The sequence below is a fragment of the Pongo abelii genome, chromosome 19 (genome assembly GCF_028885655.2).
Source record: "Pongo abelii isolate AG06213 chromosome 19, NHGRI_mPonAbe1-v2.0_pri, whole genome shotgun sequence".
Taxonomy (NCBI): Eukaryota; Metazoa; Chordata; class Mammalia; order Primates; family Hominidae; genus Pongo; species Pongo abelii.
Genome location: NC_072004.2, coordinates 21,050,423 through 21,078,121, shown reverse-complemented (window position 1 = coordinate 21,078,121; position 27,699 = coordinate 21,050,423). Strand labels below are relative to the sequence as shown.

The 27,699-nt window shown below is 45.1% G+C and overlaps 1 protein-coding gene and 2 pseudogenes across 5 annotated transcripts in view; 1 reads left to right on the top strand and 2 right to left on the bottom strand.

The window, feature by feature from the left end:
• Positions 1–27,699, top strand: part of ULK2 (unc-51 like autophagy activating kinase 2) — a 107,018-nt gene that overhangs the window by 12,886 nt on the left and 66,433 nt on the right. For all 5 annotated transcript variants that reach the window (XR_008515311.2, XM_024241516.3, XM_054536295.2 and 2 more), the window contains exons 4-10: positions 5,515–5,547; positions 5,874–5,910; positions 11,619–11,792; positions 13,173–13,246; positions 15,350–15,451; positions 17,015–17,073; positions 19,981–20,063. Coding sequence is in view for 4 of the 5 variants with exons in the window: in XM_024241516.3 (XP_024097284.1) it covers positions 5,515–5,547; positions 5,874–5,910; positions 11,619–11,792; positions 13,173–13,246; positions 15,350–15,451; positions 17,015–17,073; positions 19,981–20,063 (562 nt within the window). In the remaining variant the exon portion in view is untranslated. The remainder of the gene's footprint in view (positions 1–5,514; positions 5,548–5,873; positions 5,911–11,618; positions 11,793–13,172; positions 13,247–15,349; positions 15,452–17,014; positions 17,074–19,980; positions 20,064–27,699) is intronic.
• LOC112131443 (U6 spliceosomal RNA) lies at positions 10,398–10,453 on the bottom strand (annotated as a pseudogene).
• LOC112131435 (NADH dehydrogenase [ubiquinone] 1 beta subcomplex subunit 4-like) lies at positions 18,034–18,423 on the bottom strand (annotated as a pseudogene).

Here is a 27,699-nt window from a genome sequence, read left to right as displayed (position 1 = left end):
TTTTAATATATAGAAGTTCCTACATGGTAGAATTTATCCAACCTGTTATTTAATGACCCCTAGGTTTCATATTATGGAAGATTTCTTTACCCTGAGCTTATGAAAATGATTCCCCATGTTTTCATCTAGTACTTAGGGTTTCATTTTTTCATATTTATATTTTTGATCTCTGGAACTTAGTTATGTACAAAGGGATAATGTAGGGACTCAACTTATTTTCCAGAAAGCCCAACCAGCTATCCGAGACTCTTAACCTGTTTTTGAGGATATCTACAGAAGAAGTCTTCTGTAAGACCGTTAAAAAGAGTTAGGACTTGGGGAATTTGAAGAATTACAGAAAATCAGGGTCAGATTAGGTGAGAATCAATTTATAAATTTATAAATCTGTATTATATATTCTGAATATTTTTGCAACCTTTGGTGTAATTAGTATTAATGAGATACACATTGAAGGAGAGTTTTTCCACAAACCTATATTGGGTTTGTGTTAGATCAGGAAGCTAGAAATGGCTTTCTTTTTGTGTGCTTTTTTTTTTCTTTGAGATGGAGTCTCACTCTGTTGCCCAGGCTGGAGTGCAGTGGTGCGATCTTGGCTCGCTGCAACCTTTGTCTTCTGGGTTAAAGCAGTTCTCCTTCAGCCTTCCGAGTAGCTGGGATTACAGGCATGCACCACCACACCCAGCTAATTTTTGTATTTTTAGTAGAGATGGGTTTCACCGTGTTGACCGGGCTGGTCTCAAACTCCTGACCTCAGGTGATTCGCCCGCCTCGGCCTCCCAAAGTGTTGGGATTACAGGTGTGAGCCACCGTGCCTGGCCAGAATTGGCTTTCATATATTGTATTTTGCATCTCGAAGTTTTGTAGAACTTGATTTGCTATGGTGTCAATCAATGTTCATGTCCCTCCAAAATTCATATGTTGAAATCCTGTCCCTCAAGGTGATGGTATTAGAAGGTGGGGCCTCGGCTGGGCGCGGTGGCTCAAGCCTGCAATCCCAGCACTTTGGGAGGTTAAGGCAGGCGGATCACGAGGTCAGAAGATTGAGACCATCCTGGCTAACAAGGTGAAACCCCGTCTCTACTGAAAATACAAAAAATAAGCTGGGCGTGGTGGCAGGCGCCTGTAGTCCCAGCTACTCGGGAGGCTGAGGCAGGAGAATGGCGTGAACCCGGGAGGTGGAGGTTGCAAGTGAGCTGAGATTGCGCCACTGTACTCCAGCCTGGGCAATAGAGTGAGACTCTGTCTCAAAAAAAAAAAAAAAAGAAGGTGGGGCCTCATTAGATCATGAGGGCGGAGCCTTCACAAATGAGATATTAGTGCCTTTATAAGAGACTCCAGAGGGAGCTCCCTTGTTCCTTCAACTATGTAAGCTTATTGTGAGAAGATGGCTGTCTGAACCAGAAATGGGCCTTCACCAGACACCAAATTTGCCTGTGCCTTGATGAACTTCCCAGCCTCCAGAATAGTGAGAAATACATTTCTGTTTTCAACCCCCCAGTCTATGGTAGTTTGTTATGAAAATTTAGCAGCCTAAAGGGACTAAGAAATGATCTAAGAGGAAGAGCCATAGATGTCAGTAAGGAAATGTGAGCTTAGAGTACTGTTATTAGCAATCTCAATTTAGGATCTTGAGCAAACCACTTTTTCCATGTTAACACCACCCTCTCACCAAAGTGTGAATGATAATTCCAACCCTACTTAGTCATGCCCTGAGGCCGTCCAGTACCAGGTAAGCCTAAGGGAAATAAACCCAAGAATTGTAGGAATGTTTCTTTTCTCTTTTCCTGTGAGATAAACCATAGAAATTGCCGGAGGGGTGGAGAATGAATTAAGAATATAGCAGAGAGATGTGAGGATTTGGGTTTAGAAACCAGGAATTAGGCCAAGTGCGGTGGCTCATGCTTGTAATCCCAGCACTTTGGAAGGGCAAGCTGGGCAGATCGCTTGAGTCCAAGAGTTTGGGATCAGCCTGGGCAATGTGGCAAAACCCCGTCTCTAGAAAAAAATACATAAAAATTAGCTGGGCGTGGTGGTGCACACCTGTGGTCCTAGCTACTGGGGGGGTGCTGAGGCAGGAGACTCGCTTGAACCCTGGAGGTGGAGGTTGCAGTGAGCCAGCATCACACCACTGAATTTCAGCCTGGGTAATAGAGCGGGACCTTGTCTCAAAAAAAAAAAAAAATTAAAAAAATTTTAAAAAGTGTCACTTTAAAATAAAAAAGAAACCAGGAATTTTTCTTTGAGTTGTCTGGCTTGTCATTTACTTTTCTATTGCTTTGTATCATGGTGCCGTTTTCTCTACTTCTGCTTCTAGGCATCCGAATTTACTGGAGAGAACCACCTACTCATGTTATTTTGACTTTTAAAAATTGGCCGGGCGCGGTGGCTCACGCCTGTAATCCCAGCACTTTGGGAGGCCGAGGTGGGCAGATCACAAGGTCAGGAGATGGAGAACATTCTGGCTAACACAGTGAAACCCAGTCTCTACTAAAAATACAAAAAAAAAAAACCAAAAAAAAACAGCCAGGTATGGTGGCGGGCGCCTGTAGTCCCAGCTACTTGGGAGACTGAGGCAGGAGAATGGCGTGGACCTGGGAGGTGGAGCTTGCAGTGAGCTGAGATTGTACCACTGCACTCCAGCCTGGGCCACAGAGCGAGACTCCATCTCAAAAAAAAAAAAAAATTTACTTTATTGTTTTTTTAAATTACAAAAGTAAATGACCTTCAGTATAAAAACACTTCAAATAGTCTAGCAGTATATGAAGTAAAGAGATGCCCTCTTTTTTTTTTTTTTTTTTTTTTGAGATGGAGTCTCGCTCTGTCACCCAGGCTGGAGTGCAGTGGCGATCTCGGCTCACTGCAAGCTCCGCCTCCCGGGTTCACGCTATTCTTCTGCCTCAGCCTCCCGAGTAGCTGGGGCTGTAGGCGCCTGCCACCATACCCAGCTAACTTTTTGTATTTTTAGTAGAGATGGGGTTTCACTGTGTTAGCCAGGATGGTCTTGATCTCCTGACCTTGTGATCCGCCTGCCTTGGCCTCCAAAGTGCTGGGATTACAGGCTGAGTCACTGTGCCCGGTGCTTTTTTGTTTGTTTGTTTGAGATGGAGTCTTGCTCTGTCGCTCAAGCTGGAGTGCAGTGGCGCGATCTCGGCTCACTGCAAATTCTGCCTCCTGGGTTCAAGCCATTCTCCTGCCTCAGCCTCCCAAGCAGCTGGGACTACAGGTGCATGTCATGCTGCCCAGCTAATTTTTGTATTTTGTTTTTGTTTTTGTTTTTGAGATGGAGTCTCATTCTGTTGCCAGGCTGGAATGCAGTGGCACAGTCTCAGCTCACTGCAACCTCTGTCTCCCGGGTTCAAGCGATTCTCCTGCCTCTGCCTCCTGAGTAGTTGGGACTACAGGCACGTGCCACCACGCCCAGCTAATTTTTGTATTTCTAGTGGAGATGGGGTTTCACTGTATTGGCCAGGCTAGTCTCGAACTCCTGACGTCATAATCCACCTGCCTCGGCCTCCCAAAGTGCTGGGATTACAGTCATGAACCACCGCACCCAGCCGAGATGCCCTCTTCTTATACCTCTTTATTTCCTTTTTCCAGAAGAAAAAACTGTTTTGTGTCCTTCAAGGCATTTTTATTTTTATTATTTATTTATTTATTTGGTGATGGGGTCTCATTCTGTTGCCTAGGCTGGAGTGCAGTGGCGCGGTCTCAGCTCACTGCAACCTCCACCTCCCAGGTTCAAGTGATTCTCATGCCTCAGCCTCTGGAGTAGCTGGGATTGCAGGCATGCACCACCATGTCCAGCTAATTTTTTTGTATTTTTAGTAGAGATGGGGTTTTACCATGTTGGCCAGGCTAGTCTTGAACTCCTGACCTCAGGTGATCTGCCCACCTTGGCCTCCCAAAGTGCTGGGATTACAGGCGTGAGCCACTGTGCCCGGCCTAATTTTTTTTGAGACGAAGTCTCACTCTGTTGCCCAGGCTGGAGTGCAGTGGTACGATCTCGGCTCACTGCAACCTCTGCCTCCTGGGTTCAAGTGATTCTCCTACCTCAGCCTCCCAAGTAGCTGGGATTACATGCGCCTGCCACCATGCCTGGCTAATTTTTTTTTTTTTTTTTTTGGTATTTTTATTAGAGATGGGATTTCACCATGTTGGCCAAGCTGGTCTCGGACTCCTTAGCTCAGGTGATCCACCCGCTTCAGCCTCCCAAAGTGCTGGGATTACAGGCGTGAGCCACTGTACCCGGCCATTTTTTAATTGTTAGTAGAGATGAATTCTCCGTGTGTTGCCTAGGCTAGTCTTGAACTCTTGGGCTCAAGTGATCCTCCCACCTTGGCCTTCCAAAGTGTTGGGATTACACGTGTTAGCCACTGGGCCCAGCCCAAAAGCTATATATCTATATATATTTTTTGAGACAGAGTCTGGCTCTCTTGCAGGCTGGAGTGCAATGGCATGATCTCGGCTCACTGCAAGCTCCGCCTCCCAGGTTCATGCCATTCTCTTGCCTCAGCCTCCCAAGTAGCTGGGACTACAGGTGCCCGCCACCACGCCTGGCTAATTTTTGTATTTTTAGTAGAGATGGGGTTTCACCGTATTAGCCAGGATGGTCTCGATCTCCTGGCCTTGTGATCCGCCTGCCTCGGCCTCCCAAAGTGCTGGGATTACAGACGTGAGCCACCGCGCCCGGCCAGAAGCTATATTTTGAATTACATTTGCACACTGGCTCAAGTTAAGCCACAGGGAAGTTCAATCTAAATTTTAGTTATCGTTATAAAATCCCTTGCCATTGAAGAGCCAGCTAATCAGTCTTTGAGTTACTTAATCAACAGCAGACCTGGAGCTATATGGATTTGAGAGACTTTTTAAGAGCCCTCAATTCATTTCCTCAACATTTTGGAACGTGTTGATAATGTGATAAAACATTTCCCTTTGCCACCAATTGCTGATAATGCGATTGCCCCAAATAAACATAAAAAACAGAAAAGCAAAAAACCAGGCATCCTGAGTCATATATTCCAGAAATCAGATTGTGCATATAGTGTTGCTAGGGAGGATTTTACTGCTCCAAATCATAAACTTTTCTGTTTTACTGCTCCAAATCATAAACTTTTCTGTTTTACTGCTCCAAATCATAAACTTTTCAAAGTGGAAGTGTTTCCCCAAGGACCAAAGAATCCTTCCTTTTTCCCATTGTAAATTTACCATGCTTTTTGTCCTAGATCTGTTGTTTTAGGTCAATCATAACCAAAAGATGAATCTTTCTCTAGTTATTTCTGTAAACAAAATTTTACTTCTTGATGACTACATTAGTGTTACCAAACCTTGATTTGGCTTTGTAGAGGAGATAATTACATCATTATGTTGGGAATTTTAATTTCACTTTCTAATGGATTTTGTGATTTCATTTTACCAGTTTTAATAATGAACAAGTATGGTATTTTTAACTATCATTATCTTTAAATTTTGTGTTTAATTTTTCTCTAAATGATATTTAATATGTTTACTTTTCAGGAATTACCCAACTCTGTCTTTTTGGTGATGGAGGTAGGTAGTATACAAACTTCTGTTTATTTCAAATTTCTTTTTTTTTTAGATTCTAGCATATATCTGCATATTTCAAATCCTTTTTGATTAATATGAACTTTAAAATTGGTAGTAGATTATTTGAATTTTTGTATTAATAAAGTTGATTCAGTGATCTAGATTCTACTCAAGGAATATAAAATTTAAAAAATTTTGAATCTATAATAATGTTTTTAGGCTATATTTACATGACATATACAAATGATTTTTTAATCACAATTGAGAATGGATTGAATTAATCTTGAATCACTGTCCTTATTTTCATTACTTTCTCTTTTCTATGTCAGTATTGCAATGGTGGAGACCTCGCAGATTATTTGCAAGGTAACTGTGTATGTGTGTCAGTGTTCAGTAAAAGACAGTGCTGCAGCCTGTTTAATCCTAAGAGGTACTTGTGAAATACACTACCCATTTTCTGCTCTTGTATAGAAACATTCAATAAATATTTGTGTATTTGTTTGACTTGTGGTCACTTTACAGACCAGTTGTTGTTGTTGTTTGTGGTTTTGTTCCTAAGCTTTACTTGTATATAAGTATTTACCTTTTTGTGTGTCTCTCTCTGACAGTGTTTGAGAGATGGTCCTATCCCCAGGAGAGGAGAAACTCGATAGAATTCCTCTCCTTCAAAAGGCTTGACTGAGTTTTAGTCCGTTTCATTTCTTTCAGAATTAAAAAATTATAGTGGAAAAATATATCCAAGAATGTATTTTATGTGAATATTTCTTGTAATTAAAAAAAGGCAACAAAAATTATATTAGATTGTGCTTGAAATTCTGAACCCAAAATGCATACATGTAGGATATGAAGCATTCAGATCAAATTGTGTGCCTCCAGAGTATTTTCTTTTTCCTTTTTTTTTTGGAGATGAAGTCTCACTCTATTGCCCAGGCTGCAGTGCAGTGGTACATTCTTGGCTCACTGCAACTTCTGCCTCCTGGGTTCAAGTGATTCTCCTGCCTCAGCCTCCTGAGTAGCTTTGATTACAGGCGCATACCTCCACGCCCAGCTAATTTTTGTATTTTTAGTAGAGACAGGGTTTCACCATGTTGATCAGGCTGGTCTCGAACTCCTGACCTCGTGATCCGCCCACCTTGGCCTCCCAAAATGCTGGGATTACAGGCGTGAGCCACCGCACCTGGCCAGTGAAGCCAGTATGTACTTGTTCACCCCTTAAAAGATGCAAGGGGAATATGCAAAGACAGTAAAAGGTTAACACATTCAACCTATAAATAGGTTACAGTGGCCAGACGCGGTGGCTCACGCCTATAATCCCAGCACTTTGGGAGGCTGAGGTGGGTGGATCACCTGAGGTGGGGAGTTCGAGACCAGCCTGAACAACGTGGAGAAACCTCATCTCTACTAAGAATACAAAATTAGCCGGGTGTGGTGGCACATGCCTGTAATCCCAGCTACTTGGGAGGCTGAGGCAGGAGAGTCACTTGAACCCAGGAGGCAGAGGTTGCAGTGAGCCGAGATCATGCCATTGCACTCCAGCCTGGGCAACAAGATAGAAACTCCCATCTCAGAAAAAAAAAAAAAAAATAGATTATGGCAGTTGATGGTAAAAGCACTGTGGACAGTTTACAAAAGATAACATAGATATATAGAATAATGTAGAATATTGCTGACATTCAGAAGCTGTGTAGAGAAAAATGTAAAGAATACCAGTACGGGTACCCCCCACCACCATTTACAAGGGAATTATAGGCTGGAAGTGGTGGCTCACGCCTGTAATCCCAGCACTTTGGGAGGCCGAGGTGGGTGGATCACTTGAGGCCAGGAGTTCGAGACCAGCCTGTCCAACCTGGTGAAACCCTGTCTGTACTAAAAATACAAAAAGTAGCTGGGCATGGTGGTGCATGCCTGTAGTCCTAGCTGCTGGGGAGGTTGGGGCAGGAGAATCTCTTGGACCTGGGTAGCAGAGGTTGCAGTGAGCTGAGGTCACACCATTTTACTCCAGCCTGGGCTACAGAGCAAGACTCTGTCTCAAAAAAAAAAAAAAAAAAAAGAAAAAAAGAAATTATAAATACAGTTGAAGCTCCCTGTAAGCCCTTCTGCAACCCCATTCCTGTCCTTTCCCTAGAGGCAGCCATTGTCCTGAATTTGGTAGTTTAAAAAAAAAAAAAACTGTCAATTTAGTTAACAAATTTCAAAATGTTAATCATAGATAGAATGCAGTGAGACAGACACTTTCATTCACTACTGTTGGAAAGGAGTCGAAGCTGGAAAGCACCCTGCTCTGCCTTTCTTGACATCCTTAGTGTTCCTGATGAAGCACTTTTCTACTTGGGTCAGACTGAGTGACACCAGCTTACAGCCCTCATTAGAATATCAGTTGATACCACCCTCCTTAGAATATCAGTTTTTTCTTTTCTAGAGAGCGTGTTTTTTTTTTTTTTTTTAAAAAGAATATCAGTCTCATTAACAAAACTATTATTCACCCATAGAAGCACTATTAGAACAGTTTTGTTGAACTCTTGTGTTTGATATTCTAAAGCAATATTGTTAGGAGACTGAATAGTGAAAGAGCTTAATTAGCTTGAATGTTGGAGTCAGCCAGGCAAGCATGGTTCTAGCACCAGTGTTTGCTTATACTGCTGTATGATTTTGGTTTTTTAACTTCTCCCTGATCTTTCTCTGCCACAGTCCTTAAGGGAATCCTTTGTAGTATGAAAGCACTTTAAAGACATATGAAAGCACTTTAAAGACATATGAAAGAAATTCTGGTCCTTAGGGGAATTATTGAGAGCTGCACTGCCCAGTATAGTAGCCACTGACCACATTGCGCTGTTGAAGTGTGGCTAGTCAGAATCAAGATGTGCTGTAAGTGTAAAATGCACAACGGATTTTGAATACTTCATCAGAAGGAAAGAATGATTAAATCTCATTAATTTAAAAATATTTATTACAAGTTGAAATGGTAATATTTTGGATATATTGGGTTAAATATATTAATTATATCTCTTTCTTTTCACTTTTTAAAATCTGGCCACTAGAAAATGGAAAGTTTGATGTGTGGCCACCTTATATTCCTGTTGGAGAGCACTGGTCTAGAAGGTCTGGAATGTCTAGAAGGACTGGAATGTCTAGAAGGTTGAATGTCATTGTGTCACAATAGGGTCATTTAGTCCTTTAATTTGCTCTTTGAAACAAACACCTTTTATGTTTTCTTTCTTTCTTTTTTTTTTTTTTCTTTTTGAGATAGAGTCTCACTCTGTCGCCCAGGCTGGAGTGCAGTGGTGCGATCTTGGCTCAGTGCAACCTCTGCCACCTGGGTTCAAGCCATTCTCCTGCCTCAGCCTCCTGAGTATGTTACAGGCACCTGCCACTGTGCCTGGCTAATTTCATATTTTTAGTAGAGATGGGATTTCGCCATGTTGGCCAGGTTGGTTTTGAACTTCTGACCTCAGGTGATCCACCCTCCTCGGCCTCCCAAAGTGCTGAGATTACAGGCGTGAGCCACCGCACCCGGCCAAAATAAATTTTAAATATACCATCCATTTCAATTGTCACAATGTAATTTAAGTAAACCATTACAAAAATAAAGTTCTAGTTGTTGATTTGACCTCCCCACTAATATGCGATAATATATATATTAGCATCTGCGAGAAAGTAGAGCTGGAAAAATGCACATCAAATTTTTAACAGTGTTCATCTCTGGAGGATGATTTTTTTTTTTTTTTTTTTTTGAGACGGAGTCTCGCTCTGTTGCCCAGGCTGGAGTGCAGTGGCAGGATCTCAGCTCACTGCAACCTCCACCTCCTGGGTTCAGACTATTTTCCGGCCTCAGCCTCCCTAGTAGCTGAGACTACAGGTGTGTGCCACCATGCTGGGCTAATTTTTGTATTTTTAGTAGAGACAGCATTTCACCATGCTGGCCAGGCTGGTTTCAAACTCCTGACCTCATGATCCACCCACCTTGGCCTCCCAAAGTGCTGGGATTACAGGCGTGAGCCACCGCGCCCAGCCCCCCAAAATTTCTTTTAATTGTAATTTTTAATTGTATTTATTTATTTATTTTTTGAGATGGCATCTCTGTAGTCCAAGCTGGAGTGCAATGGCATGATCTTGGCTCACTGCAACCTTTGCCTCCCAGGCTCAAGTCATTCTCGTGCCTCAGCCTCCCAAGTAGCCGGACTATAGACGTGTGCCACCATGCCTGGCTAATTTTTTGTATTTTAGTAGAGATGGGGTTTCATCATGTTACCCAGGGTGGTCTCAGACTCCTGAGCTCAGGTGATGTGCCCACCTTGGCCTCCCAAAGGGCTGGGATTACAGGTGTGAGCCACCATAGCTGGCCTTAATTTTTTATTTTTTTTGTAGAGACAGAGTCTTACCATGTTGTCTAGGCTGGTCTCAAACTCCTGGGCTCAAGCAATCCGTCCACCATGGCCTCCCAAAGTGCTGGGATTACAGGCATGAGCCACACACTGGGCCATATTTGATAATTTTTAAACCGTAAAGATTTATTTTATTTGAAGATGTTAAGGACATGTAAAACTTGACAGGTCATTAAAATGATTTTAAAACCACAGTATTTCACTTGTTCCAAGTATTAATGTTATTTCTCTCTTATTTACAAATGGAAAGGTTATATAGACATATTCTAAGAATTATATGGACAGACATGCATCACAAATAATTTAAATAGGCACGTGGATACTAAATCCTCAGTGTAGGTAAGGAATTACACTTGTGACTTTTAGACTTATTGTAATAAGCTTATTTGCATACTTACTACATTGAAATATGTGCAAAGCCTTTTTCTAAAGTTTTCATAATTTTTTTCTTTTTTTAATATAAATATTTTTTGCTAATCTTCTCTGTATTGTTCCAATTTTAGTATATGTGCTGCTGAAATGAGCACAAGTTTTCATTATTAAATGGGTTTTATTTAATGATCATATCAACTCGTAGTTATTCTCATCAACTTTTATACATGAGGAAGGTGGGCGCAGAGGGATTGTCTTTTAAAAAGGGTCACACATTAAGTGGAAGAACTAGGAGTTGAACAAAGGCAGCTAGACTTCAAATCAAGCTGTTAACCACAACATGCTCTGGCATATACAGAAATACTGTAGAATTTATTGAATAGGCTGGTCACGATGTCTCAGTGTAATCCCGGCACTGTGGGCGGCTGAGGCAAGTGGATCACTTAGGTCAGGAGTTCAAGACCAGCCTGGCCAACATGGCGAAACCATGTCTCTACAAAAATAGAAAAATTAGCTGGGCATGGTGATACGTGCTTGTAGTCCCAGCTACTCGGGAGGCTGAAGCAGGAGAATCTCTTGAACCCAGGAGGCAGAGGTTGCAGTGAGCTGAGATTGTACCACTGCACTCCAGCCTGGGGGACAGAGTAAAACTCTGTCTCAAAAAAAAAAAATATTTACGGAATAATGACACTAGTTTCAAATAATGTTCATACCACCTCTTTATAGTGGTGAAATAGGTTAAAACATTTATTCTTAAGGTATTTTTAGTTATGAAAGATAGTGGGACAGGGGTGTGGGAGATAAAAGGACGGAGTAGATGCAGGAACACAGATGCCTCACAGGTACAGGTAGCAGTAGTATCTGGTCCCTCTGGTCAAAGATTTTGCTTGTTTTTAATTTGTGCTCACATAATGGTTGGAATTAAATATGGACACTTATTCCAGATATTTGACTAATATGAAGGGGAACTTAGCTTTTGGCTTGTAAAGGACATTCATATTTATTGAGTACGTATGGTGTTCAGAGTCATGTGGGCACCTTCAGCAGTAAAAACATGAAGGGAAAAGCAAAAAACACAGGTGAAACAAAAGATGAAAGTGCCAGTCAGTTCTCTTTACAACAGATTGACTACTACAGGTTTTGAGAAATCTGATATCTCTTCATAGTCTTCAATTATTAAAGTTAAAAAAATGAATAAATGTGAATCCAAATTCCTCATTCCCTTCATGCTCTCCTTCACAACCCAATCCTGTTGATGGAATATGCAGATGGTATTTGATTTTGTGTGCTTAAATATTTACGTGACTCCTTTTGTACCAGTGAAAGGGACTCTCAGTGAAGACACTATCAGAGTCTTTCTGCATCAGATTGCTGCTGCCATGCGAATCCTGCACAGCAAAGGAATCATCCACAGAGATCTCAAACCACAGAACATCTTGCTGTCCTATGCCAATCGCAGAAAATCAAGTGTCAGTGGTATTCGCATCAAAATAGGTAAATGGCCATGTATTGTGTCATGGAAAGGACATTTTTTGAAACTATTTTTAGACAACTTTAGCTTTGTTGAGTGATGGATTTTTTTTTTTTTTTTTTTTTTTTTTGAGATGGAGTCTCGCTCTGTTGCTCAGGCTGGAGTGTAGTGGCGCGATCTTGGCTCACTGCAACCCACGCCTCCTGGGTTCAAGCGATTCTCCTGCTTCAGCCTCCTGAGTAGCTGGGATTACAGGCATGCACCACTACGCCCAGCTAAATTTTATATTTTTAGTAGAGACAGGGTTTCACCATGTTGGCCAGGCTGGTCTTGAACTCCTGACCTCAGGTGATCTGCCCGCCTCAGCCTCCGCAAGTGCTGGGATTACAGGTTTGAGCCTCCACACCTGGCCAAATGATGGATTTTATTGATGCAATTTGATATTTTTATTGAGATTGTGGAGTTCTCTTAGATAGATGAATCCTTTACATTATTGACAGTTTCTGCTAAGTCTCAGGCAGTGCTGACAGGCCCACATCAGGAGCTCTAAATATGAATACCTGCGTCTCTCGAGAGGAAAATTGATGCGGTGTGGTTACTGGCAGCAAATTAACAACCCTGTTTTTTTTTTTTTTTTTTTTTTTTTTTTTTTTTTTTGAGATGGAGTCTGGCTCTGTCACCCGGGCTGGAGTGCTGTGGCACGATCTCGGCTCACTACAACCTCTGTCTCCCAGGTTGAAGAGATTCTCCTGCCTCAGCCTTCCAAGTAGCTGGGATGCGCAAGTAGCTGGCATGTGCCACCACACCCAGCTAATTTTTTTTGTAATTTTTTTTAGTAGAGACAGGGTTTCACCATGTTGGCCAGGCTGGTCTCGAACTCCTGACCTCAGGTGATCCACCCACCTCAGCCTCCCAAAGTGCTGGGATTATAGGTGTGAGCCACAACACCCGGCCATAACCCTGATTCTTTACAGTTCCTAGGCTTTTGACATAGTGATCTCAGAGACCATCTAGGTTAGCCCTTGGCAGTTTTTTTTAGTGGTACCTCAAAATTATTTGAAACAATAAAAGCGTAATTGTTCACATTCTACATCTGGTATTGATATTTAATGAAAACTGTATTAATGAGCTACTTATTATAATTAGCATTTTCACTTGCAAAGTTTCATGCACCGTGGTTGCAAATCTGGCAGAGCAGTGACTTGTACAGTTGACGATTACTACTATTTTTAGCTTGTTGAAATCAAGGTAGCTACTTTTTTCTTTGGTGGACAGTCTTATTCAGTAAGCTGTTTATTTTTCACAGTCCTTTGTGCCTTCTTGTGTCTTGAAGAATCATATGATATATGTTAGGTACGAGCGAAGACATAATTTGCTTTTCTACTTTCTGTTTTGTGAAATAGCGGATTTTGGTTTTGCTCGTTACCTACATAGTAACATGATGGCTGCAACACTATGTGGATCCCCGATGTACATGGTGAGTGAGTGTTTGCATCCTTGTGTGTTTAAAGCGTGGCTCCATAATCATTGGAATTTAAGTATAATGCTTGCTTCCAAATAAGATGGGATTTTACATATAGTCCAAGTTGTTATTACTAATGTTAATTATATTACTGATAATGCTATAATACAGACATCTTTTACCTTAGCATAGTGGACTGTAAAAGTAAGTCATTTTTGCCCATTTGTTTTTATTTTTTAAAAAAGATTAGTTATGAGACAAATCTATTAAGTTGAAAATAAAAATTAATCAAGGGTAGTCGTGCTGTACATCATGTATAATATTAGGAGTGCTTTAAAAAACACCTTCTGGGAGCACTTCTTCAGCTGTAGGATGTGCTCATCTTTTGCATGTTAACTCTCTTGACAGGATCCCTGTGTTGTAGATGTTTTTTCCATTAGCCTCACACAGCTGAAATATCTCAGCTTTCCCCTTTATCCTCTCATATAGATATCATCATGTATTATAGGGTTAGGCTATGAAACTTCTAAAGTAATGTGCAGTATTAAGTCTGGAAATACCTTAATTCTAGAGATTCAGAATTATGTCAAATAAATGTACCTATTTCAGTTCTAAATTTAAAATGGATTTATATTAAATTCGAAATTTCTCTAAACTAAAATCAACTTTGAACTGGTAATCAAATTTCAAAAAAAATTTTATTAGATTTACAGTCTTGATCATAATTTTACTGCTTATATATAATAAATTTTATAATTTTATATAAATTTTAAAATTACTTTGTACTTCTTGAGTATAAAATTAGTTTAGCCTTGAGGTTAGAGTGCTTTGGCTGATTATTAAAGGATATTGACTTAATAAGAAATTTACTAGGGAAAATAAATAAAAATGTTACGCCTGAGCTGGGTGTAGTGATGCGTGCCTTTAGTCCCAGCTACTTGGGAGGCTGAGGCAGGAGGACTTCTCAGGCGTTCATGGCCAGCCTGTGAACACAGCAGGATCCCATTTCCACAAAGAATTAAAGTTAAAAGGAAATGTTACATCTGAGAAATAAAACTATCTTTAAGTATATTTTCCATTTCTGTTTAATATTTGTCCTGATTAATGGTATATTTAAAATGCAAAATTTGATGAGAGGTGGGAAAATACCTGTAACAAAGCAGCAGAGAAATGGTTTTGCTTTTAGGACAATTTTTAGTATTGTGTGGGGTTTTGCATCATAGTTTTTCTATTACTATAAAAGTATTCAGATTACAAAAAACATAGGGAATAATATAGCAAACACCTATGTACCCACCATCCATATTTCACAAAGTTAACATTTTGCCATGTTTGTCTTGATCTTGTTTTTGAAAGAAATAAAATAGGCCAGGCGCAGGGGCTTATGCCTGTAATCCCAGTACTTTGGGAGGCCGAGGTGGGAGGATCACGAGGTCAGGAGTTCGAGACCAGCCTGGCCAACATGGTGAAACCCTGTCTCTACTAAAAATACAAAAAATTAGCTGGGCGTGGTTGCAGGCGCGTGTAATCCTACCTACTCAGGAGGCTGGGACAGGAGAGTCACTTGAACCTGGGAGGTGGAGGTTGCAGTGAGCCGAGATCACGCCGCTGCACTCCAGCCTGGGTGACACAGTGAGACTCATTCTTAAAAAAAAAAAAAAAAAAGAAAAGAAAAAAGAAAAGTATTTTGGAGACAGCCCAAGTTCCTTTTATACCTCTCCCTGATTGCATTTCCTCCTCTGCTCCTCTCACACACCTGAGGGAACCTCTGTCCTATGGTATGTATTTTATACACCATGTCCTATGGTGTGTATTTTTCTTTACTATTTATTTCAGCCCTCTCACTGTACTTTATGTGTCCATTATAATCAGTTGAAACATTTGTTTCCATAACTTGCCTCTTTTCATGCAACATTGATTTTGAGATTTACTAGTAAATCTCAATATATAATAATATGTTGTAAGTTCATTGCCTTATTATTTGATTAGAGAACTATCACAGGGTGTTGTTTTATTCTGGTAGTTTGTTAGGAGTGTCACCTTTACCAGTTAATTAATATGTGCATATTAATTATGTAAATAACATACTGCATGCCCCTTAAATTTCTCTGTTCCCAGGCTCCTGAGGTTATTATGTCTCAACATTATGATGCTAAGGCTGACTTGTGGAGCATAGGAACGGTGATATACCAATGCCTAGTTGGAAAACCACCTTTTCAGGTAGGCTGACTTTTTTCTTATGTCCTCAGTTTTGGGATCTTGTCATTTTGTAGTTGCGTTTGATTTGTAAAATGAAGAATACTTTGAAAGCAGTGTTTTTGGCTCCTCTGTGACTTACTTTGATTCTGTTATAGGCAAAAAGTGCTTTAGTGAGTCAGAACATCTTTTGGTTTTCCCCTTTTATCTGCCTGCCCTTTGTAGTTGGACTGGGCATGAAGTCTGTTGTATGCTGGGTTTGGGGCTAACAGCCTGGTGGGAAATGGTTGTGAATGGTGACACCAGAGCTTCCTGGTTAGCCTGGTTTTGGGATCCCAGAATCCACATGAGGGCTGGGGCTGGTCTGGGGAGATCTCTGGAAACCATTTCTAGCCCTCTATTCCTGACACTGCTAGGTGAGAGGGAGGTAATTATATACACTTTATGGAAATTATTATGGGTCTGTCTTCTCCTCCTCTCCCCCAACATCCTGCCAAAAAGTGACCCTGTAGAGTATAATCACGATGATTTCTCTTGAGTTCATATTGCCATGTTATAATTTCTTATGTTACAAAGAAGATCTTTGAATTTGAAAACTGGAACAAAGTGAAAATATTTGCCCAAGATAGTATTAAGAAAATTAGTGATGGCCGGGCGCGGTGGCACACGCCTGTAATCCCAGCACTTTGGGAGGCCGAGGCGGGCGGATCACCTGAGGTCGGGAGTTCGAGACCAGCCTGACCAACATGGAGAAACCCCATCTCTACTAAAAGTACAAAATTAGCCGGGCGTGGTGGCACATGCCTGTAATCCCAGCTACTAGGGAGGCTGAGGCAGGAGAATCACTTGAACCTGGGAGGCGGAGGTTGCGGTGAGCCGAGATCGCACCATTGCACTCCAGCCTGGGCAACAAGAGTGAAACTCCGTCTCAAAAAAAAGAAAAAGAAAAAGAAAATTAGTGACACAGCCAGGTTAAACACTTTTAATTTCTTAGTCTAGTTTGCATGTAGAGGAGGCTTCACTAATTCAGCAGCTGTTGTTATCAGCTATTTGTTGCTGTGGAGAGACTGAATAGTAGCAGTATACATAGTTCTTTTCTTTGAATTCCTTTAGGGTCCTAAGGTAAAGTACACCTGAATTTTACCCAACAATAATGTACCTATTGGGCAGGGCATGTAACCTTCAGAATAGTGGTCCTTAATCTGTTGTAAGTTTCAGGCTCCTCTCAGAGACTGACCTCAGAAAAGGTACTTCAGAAAAGGTACCTCAGAAAAGGTACATTATACTCAGATGTACAGAATTTTCACAAATGTCATAGGTTTTATGAGTTCCTAATGACCAGTTATGGGTCCTTCAGCAATCCATGGCTTTCAAGTTGAGAATCTATGTTCTGTAGCAAGAATATGAGCATCATCTCTCTTTCCTTTCCTCCTGCCTCATACTTTCCCTCCTTTCCTCTCAATCCCTTCCTTGAAACTCCCACTCCCTCAATCCCTTAAAAAAAAAAGCATATGAGTGTCAATCATATGATTTGAAAGTTTTGCCCCCGTTGTTTAGGAAATTAAACCTTTTTTTTTTTTTTAATAGGCCAATAGTCCTCAAGACTTAAGGATGTTTTATGAAAAAAATAGGAGCTTAATGCCTAGGTATGTGTTTAGATTACACTGGGTTTTACTATTTGTGAATACAGTGTTGTTTATTTGAACTGTTTGTGTTTTATGTATTCTCATTTTTTAATTCTTTTTCAGTTGATAATGTGAAAGCATTTGTTACAACAAATTAGAAAATTGCTGGCACATCATAGGTGTCTGTGTAGTGCTGTACTCTTTTCTTTCTTTTTTAAAATGTAAATTTAAAATAAAAAGATACGGAAGTTACATGTGTTCTTTGTGGGGAGGGTAATGTGGACAGAATAGATACGCGTAAAGTAGGAAGTGAATTCCCCCCAGCTTTGATCTCTTTAGGGGTAACAAGAGTTTGCTGTGTCTCTGTCTTCATAGTTTTTTGGGCGTTCTTTATACGTGTTTGAGTGCTTGTTTTCCTTTTTTTTAATTTTCTTGAACTTGTATCTTGGGATGAGTGCTTGTTTATGTATGTATTTATACACACGCATAGTTTAAGACAAATTACATCATATTTTGTGAGTTGTTTGCAGCGTCCTTTTGTTTTTTACTTTGTAGCACATCACAGATGATGTTCCGCAGCGGGATGTGGAGAGCCACTGTATGCTTTTTTTTGTTTTTGAGACAGAGTCTTGCTCTGTCGCCCAGGCTGTAGTGCAGTGGCACGATCTCGGCTCACTGCAGCCTCCCCCTCCTGAGTTCAAGCGATTCTCCTGCTTCAGTCTTGCTAGTAGGCACCCACCACCACGCCCAGCTAATTTTTGTATTTTTTTTTTTTTAGTGGACACGGAGTTTCACCGTGTTGGCCAGGCTGGTCTTGAACTCCTGACCTCAAGTGATCCTCCCGCCTCATCCTCCCAAAGTGCTGGGATTACAGGCATGAGCCACTATACCTGGCCAACTGTATGCTTTTTTTTTTTTTTTTTTTTTTTAATGATTAATAGACTATTTAGGCAAGAGTACATATAGTCATCATTGAGAGACTTAATGTGAGAGGTTAAATGTTTGATCCAATTTTCCTTCCCGGATAAGTTTTTCTTTTGAATCCATGTCAGTTTTGAAAACATAATACCAGAATAGGAGGGGCCCAAATCCACACAGAGCGCCCAAGAGTGAGGTTTTAGGAGTGGGTCTGAGATTAGGATAGACATTTGCTGATCTTGCATAGGTCCAACGAATCAAGGCAGGATCTTCGATGAGCCCTCTGCGGTTGGGGTTGTTGTACTGAAGCAGGTACTCTCATTTCAGCCGGGCTCTTATGGCCAACTGCTCGACTTGCACCCGTCGGGTTTCCGGAGATATGTCGTATTTGGCTGGGTCGAGGGTCGGGGGCAGAGTGGCCAGGCATGATAGAGTATACTTTGGGAACCACATCTTGGTGACCCAGGGCTCAACTGCATCTGCCACTGTATGCTTTTAAATGCCACAGAGAGTCCCATAGATGTACATTATTTTATTTAATCAGATCCCTGTTTTCATTTTTTGGTTACTGCAAACAGGCTCTAGTGAAGTGTGTGTGTGTGTGTGTGTGTGTGTGTGTGTGTGTGTGTGTGTGTGTGTGTACTCCTTTGTGTATGTGTACATTTTGTTAGGGTGGACTCCTAGAAATGGAATTGTCAGACCAAAAGATACACTTTGCAAATAGGCTGTCCCAGTGAATACAGCAAGATAGAAGACTACTCCTTTTCCGTCATTTTTACCAACATGGAATGTTAGCGGATTTGATGCCGCACAAATGCATGAGGACCAGTTAGCTATTAATTTTATTTGCATTATTCTCTTTATTAGTGAGTTTGGCTCCTTTGTATTTGTTTAATATCTTTTTCTTTTTTCTTTTTTTTTTTTTTGAGACGGAGTCTTGTTCTGTTGCCAGGCTGGAGTGCAATGGCACGATCTTGGCTCACTGTAACATCCACCACCCAGTTTCAAGCCATTCTCCTGCCTCAGCCTCCCAGGTAGCTAGAACTACGGGCAGGCTACCACACCCGGCCAAATTTTGTATTTTTAGTGGACACGGGATTTCACCATGTTGTTCAGGCTGGTCTTGAACTCCTCACCTCAAGTGATCCACCCACCTTGGCCTCCCAAAGTGCTGGGATTACAGGTGTGAGACACTGTGCCCAGCCTGTTTAATATCTTTTTGTAATTCTTATTCTTTGAATTGTGTACTGCTATTACTTAACTCATTTTCCTATTGCTTGTTGTTTTCATATTGGATGTTAGGAAGTCGTATTAGTTCTCACTTGTATTTAAGTGCTGCTCTTTTCCAGACAGAAATGGAGGTGGCTATTTTATAGTAGAGAACATTATAGCAACTATTAGTGCAAGATTGAAGCTATGCTAAAACTCAACATTGGGCTTTTTGAGGTGCCTTACTCCTGCAGATACTCAAAACAACAGCAAGCACAATACAGGAATCTTCTTGATTTGATGCTGTTTCTCAAAGGCAATTTAGTGCTTTTTTTTCTTCTTTTTTTTTTTTTTGAGATGGAGTCTCGCTCTGTCGCCCAGCCTGGAGTGCAGTGGCATGATCTCAGCTCACTGCAAGCTCCACCTCCCGGGTTCATGCCATTCTCCTGCGTCAGCCTCCCAAGTAGCTGGGACTACAGGCGCCCACCACCACGCCCAGCTAATTTTTTTTTTCTATTTTTAGTAGAGACGGGGTTTCACCATGTTAGTCAGGATGGTCTCGATCTCCTGACCTCATGATCTGCCTGTCTCGGCCTCCCAAAGTGCTGGGATTACAGGCGTGAGCCACAACACCCGGCTTTTTTTCCTTCTTTAGATGACTCTTACATGGTCTTCCTGGTATAAATGTATTGGAGTTTGTGAAACCACATATACGTTTTAGTTTACTATATGGAAGGCAAAAGTCAATGTTTATATATATAAACTTATCACTTAGGTGGTTGTGTTTTTCCTTTCCCCCAGTATTCCCAGAGAAACATCACCTTATTTGGCTAATCTCCTTTTGGGTTTGCTTCAGAGAAACCAAAAAGATAGAATGGACTTTGGTAAGAAATAGTTTTAACTTTTGCATGTTTTCTAATTTATTGTTATATGTGCTGAAAGATTTAAAAAATAGAGATTTCAGAAAATTAAAATCAGTTTCACTTTTCTTTTTGTTTATTTCCTTCACTAGTTTCGTAAATATTTATTGAGTGCTTATTACTATGTTCTAGGTACGGGAGATAGAGTAATAAACAAAATCACTCTCCTCATGTAGCATATATTCTAGTGGTAGAGACAATAAGCAAATTAAAAACCGTGATTACATATTATATTAGAAGTTGCTAAGTATTATGGGAATAAAGAAGTGGGGATAGGGGTGGGGGTGGGGATTGAAATTTTAAATAAGGTAGTCAGTGAAGACCTTACTGAGAAAGTGACATTTAAACAAAGACTTGACTTGAAATGAGAGTGAGCCATATGGATATCTGTGGGAAGAGCTTTTTAAGCAGAGTGAACAGCCAATATAAATGCTCAGGGCTGGGAGCATGCCTGTAAGCTTGAGGAACAACCAGAAGGCCAGTTGAAGACTTAGGCTTTTCCACAAAGTGTGATGGGAGCCATTTAGAGGGTTTTGAGTGGAAGAAAAGTGATGTGACTAATGTTTTTAAAAAGGATCAAGCTGGCTGCTGCTTGAGAACAGACTGTATGCATATAAGGGGAAGAGCAGAAGCTGGGAGACTAATCAGGAGACTCTTGTCATTACCCAGGTGAGAGATGAGTGTAGCTTTGACTAGGATAATAGTAGTGGAGATGGTAAGAAGTCTTTCTGGTGGTAGAGGCAACAGCATTCACTGATGGATTGAATGTGAGGGTGTGAGAGAGAAGACTCAAGGATGACTCCAAGGTTTTTGGCCTGAGCAGCTGAAAGGATGTTGTCGGTTACAGTGATGGGAAAGACTATATGGATAGAGCAGGCTACGGGGACAAGATGAGGAGTTTCTGTTGGACATGTTAAATTTAAGATAACCATTAGATATCTAAGTGTTGATGTCAGAAGTGCACTTGAATTTCAGAAAAAGTCTAGACTGGGGACAGATTGGGGAGTTGTCAGCCTGGATTTATTTATTTGTTTATTTTTATTTTTTTTGAGACAGGGTTTTACTCTGTCACCCAGGCTGGAGTGCAATGGTACGATCATGGCTCACTGCAGCCTTGACTTCCCCAAGCTCAGGTGATCCTCCCACCTCAGCCTCCCCAGTACCTGGGACTACAGGTGTACAACACCACCTCTGGCTAATTTTTGTATTTTTTTTGTAGAGACAGGGTTTCGTCATGTTGCCCAGGCTGGTCTCAAACTCCTGGGCTCAAGCGATCTACCCACCTTGGCCTGCCAAAATGCTGAGATTACATATGGGAGCCACAGTGCCCAGCAATATTTATTAAATACATTCTTTTCTTTTTTTTTTTTCCCTTTATTTGAGAAAAGGCCTCACTCTGTTACCCGGGCTGGACCGGAATGCAGTGGTGTGATTGTAGCTCACTGCAACCTTGAACTGGGTGCAAGTGATTCTCCTGCCTCAGCTTCCTTAGTAGCTGGGACTACAAGCCTGCACCACCACAGTTGGCTAATTTTTTGTTTTGTTTTGTTTTTGAGACGGAGTCTCGCTCTGTTGCCCAGGCTGGAGTGCAGTGGCACGATCTTGGCCCACTGCCACTTCCGCCTCCTGAGTTCAGGCAATTCTCTGCTTCAGCCTCCCGAGTAGCTGGGATTACAGGCGCCCGCCACCATGCCCAGCTAATTTTTTATATTTTTAGTAGAGACAGGGTTTCACCATCTTGTCCAGGCTGGTCTTGAACTCCTGACCTTGTGATCCGCCCACCTCAGCCTCCCAAAGTGCTGGGATTACAGGCATGAGCCACCATGCCCGGCCTGTTTTGTTTTGTTTTTTTGAGACGAAGTTTTGCTTTGTTATTTTGAGACGAAGTTTTGCTCTTGTTGCCCAGGCTGGAGTGCAGTGGCATGATCTCGGCTCACTGCAACTTCCCAGGTTCAAGCTCCCAGGTTGCAGCCTCCCAGGTTCAAGCTATTCTCCTGCCTCAGCCTCCCAAGTAGCTGGGATTACAAGTGCCTGTCACCATGCCTGGCTAATTTTTTTTGCTTGTTTGTGTTTTTGAGACGGAGTCTTGCTCTGTTGCCCAGGCTGGAGTGCAGTGGCGTGATCTCGGCTCACTGCAACCTCCGTCTCCCGGGTTCAAGCGATTCTCCTGCCTTAGCCTTCTGAGTGGCTGGGATTACAGGCACATGCCACTATGCCTGGCTAATTTTTGTATTTTTAGTAGAGATGGGGTTCACCATGTTGGTCAGGCTGATCTTGAACTCCTGACCTCATGATCCACCTGCCTCGGGATTACAGGCGTTAGCCACCACGCCCAGCCTAATTTTTTTTTTTTTTTTTTTTTTTTTAGTAGAGATGGGTTTTTGCCATGTTGGTCAGGCTTGTCTCAAACTCCTGGCCTCGGGTGATCCCCCTGCCTTGCCCTCCCAAAGTGCTGAGATTACAGGCTTGAGCCACCGGGCGCGGCCCAGTCAGCTAATTTTTTTACCCTTTTGTAGGGATAGGGTCTCACAATATTGCTAGGGCTGTTCTCAAACTCCTGGCTTCAAGAAATCTTCCTGCCTTAGCCTCCCAAAGTGCTGGGATTACAGGTATGAGCCATTGTTCCAGTCAAAATAGATTATTTTCTAGTGTGCCATTTAAATTCTTTCATTGAGTGTTCTGGCTTTTTTGTACTATGTATTTTTTTTTTTAATGATTGCTCTAGGGATTACAGTATGCATCTTTTTTTTTTTTTATTTATGAAGTATTTATTGATCATTCTTGGGTGTTTCTCGGAGAGGGGGATATGGGAGGGTCATAGGATAATAGTGGAGAGAAGGTCAGGAGATAAACACGTGAACAAAGGTCTCTGGTTTTCCTAGGCAGAGGTCCCTGCGGCCTTCTGCAGTGTTTGTGCCCCTGGGTACTTGAGATTAGGGAGTGGTGATGACTCTTAAAGAGCATGCTCCCTTCAAGCATCTGTTTAACAAAGCACATCTTGCACCGCCCTTAATCCATTTAACCCTGAGTTGACACAGCACATGTTTCAGAGAGCACAGGGCTGGGGGCAAGGCCATAGATCAACAGCATCCCAAGGCAGAAGAATTTCTCCTAGTCAGAACAAAATGGAGTCTCCTATGCCCACCTCTTTCTACACAGACACAGCAACAATCTGATCTCTCCTTCCTTTCCCCACACTTCCCCCACTTCTTTTCAACAAAACCGCCATTGTCCTCATGGCCCGCTCCCGATGGTCGCTGTCTCTTCGGAGCTGTTGGGTACACCTCCCAGACAGGGCGACCGGGCAGGGGCGCTCCTCACCTCCCAGACAGGGCAGCCGGGCAGAGGCGCTCCTCACTTCCCAGACGGGGTGCCGGGCAGAAGCGCTCCTCACTTCCTTCCAGACAGGGTGGCAGCCAGGCAGAGGCGCTCCTCACCTCCCAGACGGGGCGGCTGGGCAGAGGCGCTCCTCACTTCCCAGAGGGGGTGGCCGGGCAGAGGCGCTCCTCACTTCCCAGACGGGGCGGCCGGGCAGAGATGCTCCTCACTTCCTCCCAGACGGGGTGGCAGCCAGGCAGAGGCGCTCCTCACCTCCCAGACAGGGCCGCTGGGCAGAGGCGCTCCTCACTTCCCAGACTGGGCGGCCGGGCAGAGGCGCTCCTCACCTCCCAGACGGGGTGGCCAGGCAGAGGCGCTCCTCACCTCCCAGAAGGGGTGGCGGCTGGGCAGAAGCGCTCCTCACTTCCCAGATGGGGCAGCCAGGCAGAGGTGCTCCTCACTTCCTCCCAGACGGGGTGGCGGCCAGGCAGAGGCACTCCTCACTTCCCAGATGGGGTGGCCGGGCAGAGGTGCTCCTCACTTCCTCCCAGACAGGGTGGCGGCCAGGTAGAGGCGCTCCTCACCTCCCAGACGGGGTGGCCAGGCAGAGGCGCTCCTCACTTCCCATATGGGGTGGCGGCCGGGCAGAGGCGCTCCTCACTTCCCAGATGGGGCAGCCGGGCAGAGGCGCTCCTCGCTTCCTCCCAGCCGGGGTGGCGGCCAGGCAGAGGCGCTCCTCACCTCCCAGACGGGGCGGCCGGGCAGAGGTGCTCCTCATCTCCCAGACGGGGTGGCCAGGCAGAGGCGCTCCTCACTTCCCATATGGGGTGGCGGCCGGGCAGAGGCTTTCCTCACTTCCCAGATGGGGCAGCTGGGCAGAGGGGCTCCTCACTTCCCATATGGGGTGGCGGCCGGGCAGAGGCTCTCCTCACTTCCCAGATGGGGCAGCTGGGCAGAGGCGCTCCTCACTTCCTCCCAGACGGGGTGGCGGCCAGGCAGAGGCGCTCCTCACCTCCCAGACGGGGTGGCGGCCGGGCAGAGGTGCTCCTCATCTCCCAGACGGGGTGGCCAGGCAGAGGCGCTCCTCACTTCCCATATGGGGTGGCCGCCGGGCAGAGGCGCTCCTCACTTCCCAGATGGGGCAGCCGGGCAGAGGCGCTCCTCACTTCCTCCCAGACGGGGTGGCGGCCAGGCAGAGGCGCTCCTCACCTCCCAGACGGGGCGGCCGGGCAGAGGTGCTCCTCATCTCCCAGACGGGGCAGCCAGGCAGAGGTGCTCCTCACTTCCTCCCAGACGGGGTGGCAGCCGGACAGAGGCACTCCTCACCTCCCAGACGGGGTGACCGGGCAGAGGCGCTCCTCACTTCCCAGACTGGGCAGCCGGGCAGAGGCGCTCCTCACTTCCTCCCAGACGGGGTGGCAGCCAGGTAGAGGCCCTCCTCACCTCCCAGACGGGGCGGCCCGGCAGAGGCGCTCCTCACTTCCCAGACTGGGCAGCCGGGCAGAGGCGCTCCTCACCTCCCAGACGGGGTGGCCAGGCAGAGGCGCTCCTCACTTCCCAGACGGGGTGGCGGTTGGGCAGAGGCGCTCCTCACTTCCCAGATGGGGCAGCCAGGCAGAGGCGCTCCTCACTTCCTCCCAGATGGGGTGGCAGCCAGGCAGAGGCACTCCTCACTTCCCAGATGGGGTGGCCGGGCAGAGGTGCTCCTCACTTCCTCCCAGACAGGGTGGCGGCCGGGCAGAGGCGCTCCTCACCTCCCAGACGGGGCGGCCGGGCAGAGGCGCTCCTCCCCTCCCAGACGGGGCGGCCGGGCAGAGGTGCTCCTCATCTCCCAGACGGGGCGGCCGGGCAGAGGCGCCCCTCACCTCCCAGACGGGGTGGCCAGGCAGAGGCACTCCTCACTTCCCAGACGGGGTGGCAGCTGGGCAGAGGCGCTCCTCACTTCCCAGATGGGGCAGCCAGGCAGAGGCGCTCCTCACTTTCTCCCAGACGGGGTGGCAGCCAGGCAGAGGCACTCCTCACTTCCCAGACAGGGTGGCCGGGCAGAGGCGCTCCTCACTTCCCAGACGGGGCGGCCAGGCAGAGGTGCTCCTCACTTCCTCCCAGACGGGGTGGCGGCCAGGCAGAGGCGCTCCTCACCTCCCAGACAGGGCGGCCGGGCAGAGGCGCTCCTCATCTCGCAGACGGGGCGGCCGGGCAGAGGTGCTCCTCATCTCCCAGACGGGGCAGCCGGGCAGAGGTGCTCCTCACTTCCTCCCAGATGGGGTGGCGGCCAGGCAGAGGCACTCCTCACCTCCCAGACAGGGCGGCCGGGCGGAGGCGCTCCTCACCTCCCAGACGGGGTGGCCAGGCAGAGGCGCTCCTCACTTCTCATATGGGGTGGCGGCCGGGCAGAGGCGCTCCTCACTTCCCAGATGGGGCAGCCGGGCAGAGGCGCTCCTCACTTCCTCCCAGACGGGGTGGCGGCCAGGCATAGGCGCTCCTCACCTCCCAGACGGGGCAGCCGGGCAGAGGTGCTCCTCATCTCCCGGATGGGGCAGCCGGGCAGAGGTGCTCCTCACTTCCTCCCAGACGGGGTGGCAGCCAGGCAGAGGCACTCCTCACTTCCCAGACAGGGCGGCTGGGGCTCCTCACATCCCAGACGATGGGCAGCCAGGCAGAGACGCTCCTCACTTCCTAGACGGGGTGGCGGCGGGGCAGAGGCTGTAATCTTAGCACTTTAAGAGGCCAAGGCAGGAGGCTGGTAGGTGGAGGTTGTAGCCAGCCGAGATCACGCCACTGCACTCCAGCCTGAGCACTGTTGAGCACTGAGTGAGCGAGACTCCGTCTGCAATCCCAGCACCTTGGGAGGCCGAGGCAGGCAGATCACTCGAGGCCAGGAGCTGGAGACCAGCCCGGTCAACGGCGAAACCCCGTCTCCACCAAAAATACAAAAACCATTCAGGCGTGGCGGCGCGCACCTGCAATCCCAGGCACTTGGCAGGCCGAGGCAGGAGAGTCACAGGAGCCCGAGGCAGGGAGGTTGCAGCGAGCCGAGATCACAGCAGTACAGTCCAGCTTCGGCAACAGAGGGAGACCAAAAAAAAACTTTTTTTTTTTTTTTTGAGACGGAGTCTCACTCTGTCACCCAGGCTGGAGTGCAGTGGCGTGATCTTGGCTCACCGCAAGCTCCGCCTCCCGGGTTCATGCCATTCTCCTGCCTCAGCCTCCCGAGTAGCTGGGGCTACAGGTCCCCGCCACCACACCCAGCTAATTTTTTTGTATTTTTAGTAGAGACAGGGTTTCACCGTGTTAGCCAGGATGGTTTCAATCTCCTGACCTCGTGATCCGCCCACCTTGGCCTCCCAAAGTGCTGGGATTACAGGTGTGAGCCACCGCTCCCGGCCTCTACAATATGCATCTTAATTTATCACAGTCTACTTTATATAAATACTAGTTGAGGCCGGGTGTGGTGGCTCATGCCTGTAAGCCCAGCAGTTTGGGAGGCCGAGGTGGGCAGATCACGAGGTCAGGAGACCAGTACCATCCTGGGTAACACAGTGAAACCCCGTCGCTACTAAAAATACCAAAAAAATTAGCCGGGCGTGGTGGTGGGCGCCTGTAGTCCCAGCTACTTGAGAGGCTGAGGCAGGAGAATGGAGTGAACCCGGTAGGCGGAGCTTGCAGTGAGCCAAGATCACGCCACTACACTCCTCCAGCCTGGGTGACAGAGCGAGACTCCATCTCCAAAAAAACAGAAACAAAAAACAAAAAACTAGTTGAATTCTATTAAAATATAGAAGCTTTGTTCCCTTAATGTGGCTCCATTCGCTCTTCCCTTTGTGCTGTTGTCTCACATATTATGTCTATGTTGTAATCTCAACAGTGGAGTGTTAAGACGATTGCTTTATACAGTCTTATCTCTTTTTAAGAAGTGAGGAGAAGAAAGGTGAAAAACATGTATAGCGTCTTTTGTGTGTTTCTCTTTTTTTTTTTTTTTCTGAGACAGTCTCACTCTGCACCCAGGCCTAAGTACAGTGGTACAAACAAGCCTCACTGCAGCCTTGACCCCCTGGGCTCAAGTGATCCTCCTGCCTGAAACTTCTGTATAGTTGGGATTACAAGTGCACACCACCATGCCCAGCTAATTTTTAAATTTTTTGTAGAGAGGTTTTTGCCATGTTGGCCAGGCTGGTTGCCAACTCCTGGGTTCAGGTGAACAGCCTGCCTCAGCCTCCCAGAGTGCTGGGATTACAGGTGTGAGCCATCATGCCCAGCCTTAGAGTACTATTTTAGCCTATAC